The 13,394-nt window shown below is 44.5% G+C and overlaps 1 protein-coding gene across 4 annotated transcripts in view; it reads left to right on the forward strand.

Annotated features, from left to right (window-relative positions):
- LOC144507873 (ATP-binding cassette sub-family C member 9-like) overlaps positions 1 to 13,394 on the forward strand; it is a 214,064-nt gene that overhangs the window by 119,383 nt on the left and 81,287 nt on the right. For all 4 annotated transcript variants that reach the window (XM_078235306.1, XM_078235308.1, XM_078235309.1 and 1 more), the window contains 2 exons: positions 1,892 to 1,972; positions 11,666 to 11,803. In XM_078235306.1, coding sequence (XP_078091432.1) covers positions 1,892 to 1,972; positions 11,666 to 11,803 — 219 coding nt within the window. The remainder of the gene's footprint in view (positions 1 to 1,891; positions 1,973 to 11,665; positions 11,804 to 13,394) is intronic.

Below are 13,394 nucleotides of genomic sequence, written 5' to 3' on the forward strand. Positions count from 1 at the left end.
TAAATCTGAATTCCAATGCAGAGTGGGGAGAGAAGTAACAAAATGAGAAACAAATTGACCAGAATTACAGGATCATCTTATTCTGTATAAGTGGATGGGAGATCGATTTGTCAAAGCAGTTAGCGGATTGATGTGGTTAGTGTTCCACTTTTTCTTTATAACTACAACGACAAATGATTCGCCTGCAATAGCAAAGACTTGCAGAGTGAGGCAGACCAAGGTTGCTGGCTGACTGATTGGATTCCAGGCATTGTGATGATGTGGTAGAAAAACAGAAAATTCCGATAAGCTGTGTTCAGACTTCAGACAGCAGCTTCAGACTGTGAACTCTCTCCTCTACCTTCACCCCATTTTGTATTTCATCAGCTTATTTTCATTTCTTCCATTGGTTCATTTTTCCACCCCGCTTTCATCCCGCGCTCCATCTTTTGTCCCCTTAACACCCTATCCCCTTCCCCACTCCACTAGGACATCTGTTACTTATTCCTGGTTGTCCTTTGCCACACTGTTTACCTTTATTCTGCCATCAACACAATCTGATCTCTTAATGGCCGCTAATAACACCCTTCTTAACCATTCCCTCTGTCTTTTTGTCCTTGACATCTTTATCAATCTCTCCCTAACCTCGACCTATCGCAGGTCCTCTGTCCAACACCTACTGCATCGTCCCCACAACAGTACTCTTTACCTCAGAGGAATGATCATCCAGACTCAAAATGTTAGCTCTGTTCTATCTCCACAGATGCTGTCAGGCCTGCTGAGAGTTTCCAGCATTTTCTATTTTTGTTTCAGATTCCAGCATCTGCAGTAACTAGCTCTTATCTTAGTGATTACATGGTGGCTTGTTGTATTGTTTTGTTCGTTGCATCTCCACTGTAAAGCTGTTCGTCACATCACTATCATTGTGATCTGATCATTGAGGCATAGAATCCAGCTTTTACACGTTGCAGTTTTACTGCAGAATGGATGCTGTATCTAGGTAAAAGGTAAAGTCGCCATAGTTCCAAATGACCATAGGCCTCTCTCCACTTTGAAGGGGAGAGCTGACTGGTGGTTATTTAATCTGAGGGTCACCACACCTTAGACAAGAGGCAGCACGGTGACACAGTGGTTAGCACTGCTGCCTCAAAGCACCAGGGACCCGGGTTCCATTCCAGCCTCGGGTCACTGTCTGCGTGAGTTTCCTCTGGTGCACCGGCTTCCTCCCACAGTCCAAAGATTTGCGGGTTAGGTGGATTGGCCAGGATAAATTATCCCTTAGTGTCAGTGGGATTAACAGGGCAAATATGTGGGGTTACGGGGGATAGGGTCTGGGTGGGATTGTTGTCAGTGCAGGCTCAATGGGCCGAATGGCCCCCTTCTGCACTGTAAGGATTCTATGATTCTAAGGGACAAGGTTGAGAAGGCAGCGCCTTCATGAATAACCTTAGCTGGTGTGAGAATTGAACCCGCGCTGTTGGCGTTGCTCTGCGTCATGAACCAACTGACTGAGGTAACCGACTCTATGGGCGCAATCTTAGCAGCCATTCATGCTGCGCTCCTGCTGTAGCGAAGTTGGAGAATTTGGGGTCCAGCTAAATCTCCGTTCACTGTGGCAGGATGGGAAAATTCCACTGGCGTGGTAAGATTCCGGCCTCAGACCTTAGGATCCACAATCCCATTCCTGTTTTGGAATTACCCACTAATTATCCGGTAACTCACCTCAATCCTCTTTAGTTTTCCATTTGGTATAATCCATCAATTATGCTTATTGAAGAGTGACAATTAGTCTCATTTCAACAATTCTGCGAGTTTGGGAAAGAAGCAATTTTAATGCAATACATCGAGTATTTTCAGAGATTCTGCATCAAAAAATAGTTATATTAATAATGTAACCTTTTTGCTTATGTAGGGGATTAACCTGAGTGGAGGACAGAAACAAAGAATCTGTGTAGCCAGAGCCTTGTATCAAAACACAAGTACTGTGTTCCTGGTAAGCAATCATTGCTTTATCTCGGGCGTTTATTTGCTTGGAGTCCCTTTCAACTTCTTTGTTGATCTGATGAAAATGAAATGAAACAGATTGTTTAGTGCTGCATTTCTTTAAAAAAATTCCCCAGTCGGCTGTTGGATAGTTTTTCAAAATGTTGTCTCTGATGAGTGGGGCATTGAGAATCCTTTCAGGGAACGCAAGTCCTCCCCTTGGATTGTACTCTGTTCCCCCTTGGATCTTCCACCTGTTTCTAGAGCTTCAATTGTCTGTCTTCTCAATATAACTCTCTCAACAATAGTGGGAACAAAATATATGTAATTGTTACTTTCTAGCAGGTGCTGTGACACTTTTAGCTATTCCCACTGTTCGAGCACCAGATCAGAAACCCCAAGGTATATTATGAAGTCAGACTAAACCCCAACAAGTTTCTAATTTGGCATTAATGTGAGGATGGGATGTTTCACTCCAGCCGTAATTCTATTGCCAAACTGGGAAGCTTTTATCAGAGCAAATTTTATTTAACAACAGTTAAATTACAGTTTAACTATAACAAATTAATTCACTTAATCGTTAACAATTGAACAATACTTACATGTGACAAGATACAACTGCTAACCTATCACTGAGTTCCAATCAACTAATATTTCTCTTAGAGACTTAAACCTCTCTTTAAAATGAGTTAGCAAAACACCTGCTTTGACTTAGCTTATGGTATTTGCTTATGGTATTTGCTTATGGTATTTGCTTATGGTATTTGCTTATGGTATTTGCTACCAAATAAACCTGTTGGACTTTAACCTGGTGTTGTGAGACTTCTTACTTGACTTAGGTTACCAGGCTTGGAGCTTTCAGAAAGCCTTTAGAGAGAGAAAGATATAGGCAGAGAGGCATTGCTTTCTTCTGGCAGCTCAGGCAGCAACTGCTTGTATTTTAAAATGAAAATGGAACTGGCTTTCCTGCAGGTTTAGCTCCTCCCATTAATCACACAACTCTGTCCCTGTCAATCAACCTAATCAAAAACTCACATGACACTGCATTCCAGGAGAACCTAAATAAATAAGAGGTCCATTAACTCTACAAAGTAACATGTTCCTAGCTAAAATCCAGCTGCAATCTTAGCATCTGCTGCATGTTTATCAGGCAAATGGACTCCTGTAACTAAACACTGCCTCTTGAAGAAACCTACAGAAACATAAACTATATCAGAATAGTGCAGTATCATCACACCACCTCTCTCTAGCTGAGCACAAATCTTCAGTGTGATAATCAGCTTTTCAATGATTAGGAAAGTTTGGGTGTATTACAGTTGAGGCTTTATTCTGGAAGATCACCTTGATTGTTTCACAGCAGTTGGTTTTGGAAATGCCAGAGAGGCTAATGAACTCTTAACATTGTTATAACGACATTGTGTCAATCCTTCTGCACACTGTTTAACACAAAATCATATTATGGAATCTAACTATGCGTAATAACTTCATAACCAGCATTTGAAAGTGCCATTTGTTTATCAGTGAGCAAAGCCGTGCCAAAATTGCAGTGATTCAACATTGTGTTTATCTAAGGACATTACACAACAATGTGCTTAAAGACAACGGAAGTTCTGGATATCCCGAATTAACTAAGGAACAAAACTTTTGTATTCGATAGAGAATGACAAAAGAAATATTGAGGCTAAAAGGGTTTAATTCTGAATACAAGTTGCACATAGCTGGTTTGTGTTCCCTTGTTCTTAGGTGATTGAAAAGTGGTCTAATTGAGGGGTTTCTCAGTTGATGGAGAGAAGCTGTTAGTTCTGGTGGTGGTGGTGGGGCGGGGGGAGGGGAGGAGGATGGGGGGGGAGGTGAGGGGGAAGGGGAAATGGGTGAGATACTAAATCAGGATTCACCAAAGAGAGGGATTTGATAAATGAGGAGCCTACCAAAGAAGAACGTACAGGGTAAAAACCAAAGAAGAACGTACAGGGTAAATGGTAGGACTCTGAAGAGTGTAGTTGAACAGAGGGATCTGGGAATACAGGTACAGAATTCCCTAAAAGTGACGTCACAGGTGGATAGGGTCGTAAAGAGTGCCTTTGGTACATTGGCCTTTATAAATCGGAGTATCGAGTATAAAAGTTGGAGTGTTATGGTAAGGTTATATAAGGCATTGGTGAGGCCGAATTTGGAGTATTGTGTACAGTTTTGGTCACCTAGTTACAGGAAGGATGTAAATAAGATTGAAAGAGTGCAGAGAAGGTTCACAAGGATGTTGCCGGGACTTGAGAAGCTGAGTTACAGAGAGAGATTGAATAGGTTGGGACTTTATTCCCTGGAGCGTAGAAGATTGAGGGGAGATTTGATAGAGGTGTATAAGATTTTGATGGGTATAGATAGAGTGAATGCGAGCAGGCTTTTTCCGCTGAGGCTAGGGGAGAAAAAAAACAGAGGGCATGGGTTAAGGGTGAAAGGAGAAAAGTTTAAAGGGAATATTAGGGGGGGCTTCTTCACGCAGAGAGTGGTGGGAGTGTGGAATGAGCTGCCGGATAAAGTGGTAAATGCGGGGTCACTTTTAACATTTAAGAAAAACTTGGACGGGTTCATGGATGAGAGGGGTGTGGAGGGATATGGTCCAAGTGCAGGTCAGTGGGACTAGGCATAAAATGGTTCGGCACAGACAAGAAGGGCCAAAAGGCCTGTTTTCTGAGCTGTAATTTTCTATGGTTCTAGGGCAGGCTGTGTAGATATTCTGGGTCATGTTGATATCAGAGGTCTTGAAAAACGTTAAGGTAGATAAGCCCCCAGAGCCTCATGGGATCTGCCCCAGAATACTGAGGGAGGCAAGGACAGAAATTGCTGGGGCCTTGACAGAAATCTTTGTAACCTCATTGGCTACAGGTGAAATTCCAGAGGACTGGAGGATAGCCAATGTTGTTCCATTGTTAAAGAAGGGCAGCAGGGATAATCCAGGAAATTATAGGTCGATGAGCTTTGCGTCTGTGGTAGGGAAATTATTGGAAAAGATTCTTAGGGACAGGATTTATCACATTTGGAAACAACTGGACTTATTAGTGATAGACAGCATGGTTTTGTGAAGGGGAGGTCGTGCCTCACTAACTTGATCGAGTTTTTCGAGGAAGTGACAAAAATTATAGATGAGAGAAAGGCAGTGTATGTTGAATACATGGACTTCAGTAAAGCCTCATGGCAAGGTACCTCATGGTAGACTGGTACAAAAGGTGAAGTCACATGGGATCAGAGGAGAGCTGGCAAGATGGATACAGAACTAGCTTGGCCATAGAAGACAAAGGGTAGCAATAGAAAGGTGCTTTGCTGAATGGAAGGCTGTGACTAGCAGTGTTCGCAAAGTAAGAAGTCTCACAACAGCAGGTTAAAGTCCAACAGGTTTATTTGGCAGCACAAGCTTTCGGAGTCTTGGTCCTTCATCAGGTGAGTGAGGAGTTGTTCCACAGGGATCAGTTCTGGGACCTTTGTTGTTCATAGTACATATAAATGATTTGAAGGAAAATGTAGCTGGTCTGATTAGTAAGTTCGCAGATGACACAAAAATTGGAGGAGTTGCGGATAGTGAAGAGGATTGTCACTGGGTACAGCAAGATATAGACTGGTTGGAAACTTGGGCAAGAAAATGACAGATGGAGTTTAATCCGGACAAATGTGAGATAATGCATTTTGGAAGGTCCGATGCATGTAGGAATTATACAGTAAATGGTAGGACCCTTAGGATATTGACAGGCAGAGAGGTCTGGGCATACATGTCCTCTGATCACTGAAAGTGGCAATACAGGTAGATAAGGTGGCCAAGAAGGCCTATGGCATGCTTGCCTTCATCAGTCGGGGCATTGAGTATAGAAATTGGCAGGTCATGCTGCAGCTGTACAGAACCTTAGTTAGGCCTCATTTAGAATATTACATACAGTTCTGGTCGCCGCACTACCAAAAGGATGTGGATGCTTTGGAGAGGGTACAGAAGAGGTTTACCAGGAGGTTGCCTGGTCTGGAGGGTATTAGCTATGAGGAGAGGTGCCTGGGGAGGTGGTGGGAGCAGGTATGATAGCGACATTTAAGGGGCAACTAAAGGAATACATGAATAGGATGGGAATGGAAGGAGGGAGTGCTGCTCGGGCTGCAGTAGAGTGTGACAGTTGGTGTCTCAGTGAGGGAGTGTTGCTCGGGCTGCAGTGGAGAGTGACAGTTGGTGTCTCAGTGTGGGAGTGCTGCTCGGGCTGCAGTAGAGTGTGACAGTTGGTGTCTCAGTGAGGGAGTGTTGCTCGGGCTGCAGTGGAGAGTGACAGTTGGTGTCTCACTGAGGGAGTGTTGCTCGGGCTGCAGTGGAGAGTGACAGTTGGGGAAGTGTGGGGAAGTTTTTTTGTTTTCTTTTTTTCTTGCTGGTAATGGCTTCAGGGATGGCAGTTCAGGCAGTATGCTGCATCTCCTGTGGGATGTATGTGGTGAGGAAATCCAGTAGTGTTTCAGGAGATTTTAGTTGTAAGAAGTGCATTAGATTGCAGCTTCTGGAGGAGCGTGTAAAGGAGCTGGAGGGGGAGGTAGAGGAACTCCGCATAATTCGGGAGGCGGAGGTGGAAGTTGATAGGAGTTATAGAGAAATAGTAACTCCTAGAAATGAGGCTTGGGTCAATGCCAGGAGGAGGGGTAAGAAGCAATCGGGAAGACAATCCCCTGGGGCGGTTCCCCTCCATAATAGGTTTTCGGTGCTGGAGGCTACAGTTGAGGAGGAATCAACTGAGCATAGAGAGCAGATCTCTGGGGGTGAGCCGAGTGAGAAAGCTCAGGTGGTTAGGGGCTGTAAAAGACTGGGCCTTGTGATTGGGGACTCCACAATTAAGGAGACAGATAGGAGGGTCGGAACTAAAGGTAGGGACTCAGGGTTGGTGTGTTGCCTACCAGGGGCTGGGGTCCGGGATGTGTCTGACAGGGTATTCAGGACTCTTAGGGGGGAGGGAGATAAACCACAAGTTATTGTACATGTGGGGACACACGACATAGGGAGGATAGGGGAAGGGGATATTAGGCAGGGATTTATGGAGTTGGGGTGGAAACTAAAGGCCAAGACTGACAGAGTGGTTATCTCTGGACTCTTGCCTGTACCACGGGATAGTTTAGAGAGGAATAGGGAGAGGGAAGGTTTGAATTCATGGCTGAGGGGATGGTGCAGGAGGGAGGGGTTCAGGTACTTAAGCAATTGGGGCTCGTACTGGGGAAGGTGTGACCTCTATGAGAAGGATGGTCTACACCTTAATCAGAAGGGGACCAATATCCTGGGGGGTAAATTTGCTAAGGCCATGCAGGGAGGTTTAAACTGATTCGGGGGGGGGGAGGGATCCTGAGTAGTGGGGCTGAAAGTGAGGGATGCATGGATGGGGACTGCAATGCACGGCATTGCAGAGGTGGGGTGGAGCAGGGTTTGAAATGTGTATACTTCAATGCCAGGAGTATTCGCAATAAAGTGGGTGAACTTGCAGCGTGGATCAGTACCTGGGACTTCGATGTTGTGGCTATTTCAGAGACATGGATAGAGCAGGGGCAGGAATGGATGCTGCAGGTCCCGGGGTTCAAATGTTTTAGTCGAAGTAGGGAAGGAGGTAGAAGAGGGGGAGGGGTAGCATTATTGGTCAGAGATTGTATCACAGTGTCAGAGAGGAGGTTTGATGAGGACTTATCTGTTGAGGTAGTATGGGCGGAGATTAGAAATAGGAGAGGAGAGGTCACCCTGTTGGGAGTCTTTTATAGACCTCCTAAAAGTTCTAGAGAGGTTGAGGAAAGGATTGCGGAGTCAATCCTGCTTAGGAGTGAAAGTAATAGGGCAATTGTTATGGGGGATTTTAACTTGACTAATATTGACTGGAATTGTTATAGCTCTAGCTCGTTAGAGGGGTCAGTTTTTGTTCAAAGCGTGCAGGAAGGTTTTTTGACTCAGTATGTAGACAGGCCAACTAGAGGTGAGGCTATATTGGATCTGGTGCTGGGAAATGAGCCAGACCAGGTGCTAGACTTGGAAGTTGGTGTGCATTTTGGTGATAGTGACCACAATTCGGTTACGTTCACCTTAGTGATGGAAAGGGATAGGCATGAACCTCGGGCCAATGGTTTTAGCTGGGGGAAGGGTAATTATGAGGCTATTAGGAGAGAATTAGGAAACATAGGTTGGACTAGGAGATTACAGGGACTGGGAACGTCCGACATGTGGAGTTTTTTCAAGGAGCAGCTACTGCGAGTCTGTGATAGGTATGTCCCTGTCAGGCAAGGAGGAATTGGTAGGGCTAGGGAACCGTGGTGCACCAAAAAAGTTTCTTTGTTGGTTAAAAAGAAAAAGGAGGCTTATGTTCGGATGAGACGTGAGCACTCGGGTAGTGCACTAGAAAGCTTTAGATTGGCTAAGAGGGAGTTGAAGAGCGAGCTTAGAAGGGCTAAAAGGGGACATGAGAAGACTTTGGCGGATAGGGTTAAAGAGAATCCTAAGGCGTTCTATAGGTATGTCAAGAACAGAAGGTTGGTTAGGGCAAGTTTAGGGCCAGTTATAGATGGCAGAGGGAAGTTATGTGTGGAACCGGAGGAGATTGGTGAAGCATTGAACCAATATTTCTCTTCGGTGTTCACGCAAGGGGACATGAATATAGCTGAGGAGGACACTGGGTTGCAAGGGAGTAGAATAGACAGTATTACAGTTGATAAGGAGGATGTGCAGGATATTCTGGAGGGTCTGAAAATAGATAAATCCCCTGGTCCGGATGGGATTTATCCAAGGATTCTCTGGGAGGCAAGAGAAGTGATTGCAGAGCCTCTGGCTCTGATCTTCAGGTCGTCGTTGGCCTCTGGTATAGTACCAGAAGATTGGAGGTTAGCGAATGTTGTCCCATTGTTTAAGAAGGGGAACAGAGACTTCCCCGGGAATTATAGACCGGTGAGTCTCACTTCTGTTGTCGGCAAGATGTTGGAAAAAATTATAAGGGATAGGATTTATAGTTATTTGGAGAGTAATGAATTGATAGGTGATAGTCAGCATGGTTTTGTGGCAGGTAGGTCGTGCCTTACTAACCTTATTGAGTTTTTTGAGAAAGTGACCAAGGAGGTGGATGGGGGCAAGGCAGTGGACGTGGTATATATGGATTTTAGTAAGGCGTTTGATAAGGTTCACCATGGTAGGCTTCTGCAGAAAATGCAGATGTATGGGATTGGGGGTGATCTAGGAAATTGGATCAGGAATTGGCTAGCGGATAGGAAACAGAGGGTGGTGGTTGATAGTAAATATTCATCATGGAGTGCGGTTACAAGTGGTGTACCTCAGGGATCTGTTTTGGGGCCACTGCTGTTTGTAATATTTATTAATGATCTGGATGAGGGTATAGTTGGGTGGATTAGCAAATTTGCTGATGACACCAAAGTCGGTGGTGTGGTAGACAGTGAGGAAGGGTGTCGTAGTTTGCAGGAAGACTTAGACAGGTTGCAAAGTTGGGCCGAGAGGTGGCGGATGGAGTTTAATGCGGAGAAGTGTGAGGTAATTCACTTTGGTAGGAATAACAGATGTGTTGAGTATAGGGCTAACGGGAGGACTTTGAATAGTGTGGAGGAGCAGAGGGATCTAGGTGTATGTGTGCATAGATCCCTGAAAGTTGGGAATCAAGTAGATAAGGTTGTTAAGAAGGCATATGGTGTCTTGGCGTTTATTGGTAGGGGGATTGAATTTAGGAGTCGTAGCGTTATGTTGCAACTGTACACAACTCTGGTGCGGCCGCACTTGGAGTACTGTGTGCAGTTCTGGTCCCCACATTACAGGAAGGATGTGGAGGCTTTGGAGAGGGTGCAGAGGAGGTTTACCAGGATGTTGCCTGGTATGGAGGGGAGATCCTATGAGGAGAGGCTGAGGGATTTGGGATTGTTTTCGCTGGAAAGGCGGCGGCTAAGAGGGGATCTTATTGAAACATATAAGATGATTAGAGGTTTAGATAGGGTGGATAGTGATAGCCTTTTTCCTCTGATGGAGAAATCCAGCACGAGGGGGCATGGCTTTAAATTGAGGGGGGGTAGTTATAGAACCGATGTCAGGGGTAGGTTCTTTACCCAGAGGGTGGTGAGGGATTGGAATGCCCTGCCAGCATCAGTAGTAAATGCGCCTAGTTTGGGGGCGTTTAAGAGATCCGTAGATAGGTTCATGGACGAAAAGAAATTGGTTGAGGTTGGAGGGTCACAGTTTTTTTTTTTAACTGGTCGGTGCAACATCGTGGGCCGAAGGGCCTGTTCTGCGCTGTAATGTTCTATGTTCTATGTTCTATGTTCTATGAAGGATACAGACTCCGTAAGTGCATACAATTTTAGCTTAGGCAGGCATCATGATCGGCGCAGGCCTGGAGGGTTGAAGAGCCTGTTCCTGTGCTGTACTTTTCTTTGTTCTTTGATATGAGCTCTCGAGATTGGAATTGATAATTTTTCCAAGTTAAAGTTATCAATGGGTCGAAGCTTCAAATACACTTAAGTACAGAGCTTGGTAGTGGGGGAACAGGAGGGGGGCGGGGCTGATGGGCTTCCTCCTGTTCGTAAAAGCGCATGGATCAATAAAATAAATTGGAGAAGGATTATCCACTTTGGTAGCAATAATAGGAAGACAGATTATTACTTGAATGGTGTAAATTGAGAGAGGTGGATACTCAGCGAGACCTTGGTGTCCTCGTGCATCAGTCGCTGAAAGTAAGCGTGCAGATACAGCAGGTAGTAAAGAAGGCAAATGATATGTTGGCCTTCATAGCGAGAGGATTTGAGTATAGGGATAGGGATGTTTTGCTGCAATTGTGTAAGGCATTGGTGAGGCCAACCTAGCGTATTGTGTGCAGTTTTGGTGTCCTTATCTGAAGAAGAATGTCCTTGCTTTAGGGGAGGTACAGTGAAGGTTTACCAGGCTGATTCCTGGGATGGCAGGTCTGTCATATGAGAAGAGACTAAGTCGGTTAGGATTATATTCACAGGAGTTTAGAAGAGTGAGAGGGGATCTTATAGAAACGTATAAAATTCTAACAGGGTAGAAACAGAAAGAATGTTCCCAATGGTGGGGAAGTCCAGAACTCGGGGTCATAGTTTGAAGACGAGCTGTAGAATTGGGGTGAAGAGAAATTTCTTCACCCAGAGGGTGGTGAATGTGTGGAATTCACTACCGCATGTAGTTGAGGTATGGTGTGATTTCAGAGAAATCGTGTGATTTCAATAAGAAATTAGATATAGCTTGCGGCTAAAGGATCAAGGGATTATGGGGGGAAGGGATCATAATATTGAATTTGATGATCAACCATGAGCAAAATGAATGGTGGAGCAGGCTCGAAGGGCCGAATGGTCTACTCCTGCTTTTTATTTCTATGATTAAAGAGGCTGTTTGACTGACAGTCAAGGATTATCCATTAAGGCAATTAGTATCGGAAGGCCACCATGAGGATAGACATATCAGGTGACCAATGGCAAGAGTGTGGGTTGGGGCATTGAGAGGTCATGTGATGAAACCTCCCAGAATACATCAGTATTGACAACCTGAGATATAAGTACAGCCTGTTAAATAGTGTCCTATTATTTAATGTCACCAACCTTTCCATTAACTTTTGCAAATGCAAAGAAATATATACTCGCTGATCAAATCATTTATTTACTAATTCAAAAGCAAATAATTTCCACTGTTTCTACCCCCCCACCACCACAGGACGATCCATTCTCTGCACTGGATATCCACCTCAGTGATCACCTCATGCAGGAAGGAATCCTTAAATTTCTTCGTGAAGACAAGCGAACCATAGCTCTGGTGACACACAAGCTGCAGTATCTGACACACGCAGACTGGGTAAGTAAGAGTGAGCAAACCCGGCCAGAGCATCTTGCAGCTGAGGCTTCCGAATACACATTGGGCACGATCTTACCAGCCGTTCACGTCACGCTCCCGCTGCAGCGAGGTTGGAGAATTTGGCACTCAGCCAAATCTCCATTCACTGCAGCGGGATGGAAAATCTTTGCATGAGTGTAAAATGGCACAATGGCTCAGAGCAAGTGCATTTTCCATAGAATCATAGATTGGTTTTCAGCCCATCAAATTCACACTGCCATTCTGTAGGGGTTTTCTTTTAGAGGCTAACTATTGAGCTTAACTTTAGCTAATACAAAGACTCGCAACCACAGTATCCTGATGAAAGACGTTCTTTATTGACCAATGTACGCTGGGAGAGAAAGGGTTGGGGGTGGTCCAACACTTCTCTGAAGTTACATCACAGTGGCAATACATCTTCCTAAAGACATTTTACCTGCCTTCTGGCTCACCCCAGTCGAAAATGAACCAATCACCATTAGTACAGGTCATTCATCATTAGTAAATGTCATATACCTTGAACAATTACAGATATTCTCTGACAGCATCGGAACAATAAGTTCTGGTGGTTTCTGCCTGACTTTCCCTGTTGCAAGTTCCAGACTCTCGTACCTGGTTGAAGGCTTTGTTTATTCATTAGGCCATGTGAGTTCACTAGCTTTGCCCTTGGCTTATAAATTTTCTATTCATAAGGGCTATCTAGAGTCCATGCCGATAAGAGCTATACTTTTTTGGGTGTATTGTTATAAGCAATGTGGGTCACTTTATTGGCCTAATTTCCATGATGCCTTAAAACGCTGCGCATTAGCCAAGATGGATGCCTGTTCAATAATACACGTTCAAAAATACATGTTTAAATTTTCTAAATGTGGTTATATGTGTTTCTATGCAGACAGTACCTCTGTAAAATATGTATGTAACGCAGTCTGTGACCCTTATTCTAAATTAATCCACTCTGTTTTAATAGTCTTTGTTAGTGTTTTAATCCCTGGATATTTCAAATTCTTCTGATACCCTTTGTAAAAGCAATCCAGCTTGTCTCACTCCAGAACCATCTCCCCATCGCACTGCAATTCTTTTCTCTTTCGTTAATTTTTTAATTCTTTCTATTGTTGTCATCGCTGGCAAGGCCAGTATTTATCGCCCATCTCTAATTGCCCTTGAACTGAGTGGCCATTTCAGAGGGCAGTTAAGCGTCAACCACATTGCTGTGGGTTTGAAGTCACATAAAGGTCAGACCAGATGGTAGATTTCCCTCCATAAAGGACATTAGTAAACCAAATGTTCACCATTGCCAAGACTAGCTTCCAATTCCAGAATTTATTAATTAAGTTTAAATTCTATCCGCCGTCATGGTGGAATTTGAACCCACGTCTCCAGAGCATTGGCCTGAGCCTCTGGATTATTAGACCAGTGACATTGCTACCGCTATGTCCAACTATAAAAGGGCATAGGTTTAAGGTGAGGGAGGGTAAGCTTAAGGGAGACGTGTAGGGAAGGTTTTTCACACAGAGGATGGTGGGTGCCTGGAATGCACTGCCAATGGAGGTGGTGGAAGCAGGCATGTTAGCAA

This window comes from Mustelus asterias, chromosome 19 (genome assembly GCF_964213995.1).
Source record: "Mustelus asterias chromosome 19, sMusAst1.hap1.1, whole genome shotgun sequence".
NCBI lineage: Eukaryota > Metazoa > Chordata > Chondrichthyes > Carcharhiniformes > Triakidae > Mustelus > Mustelus asterias.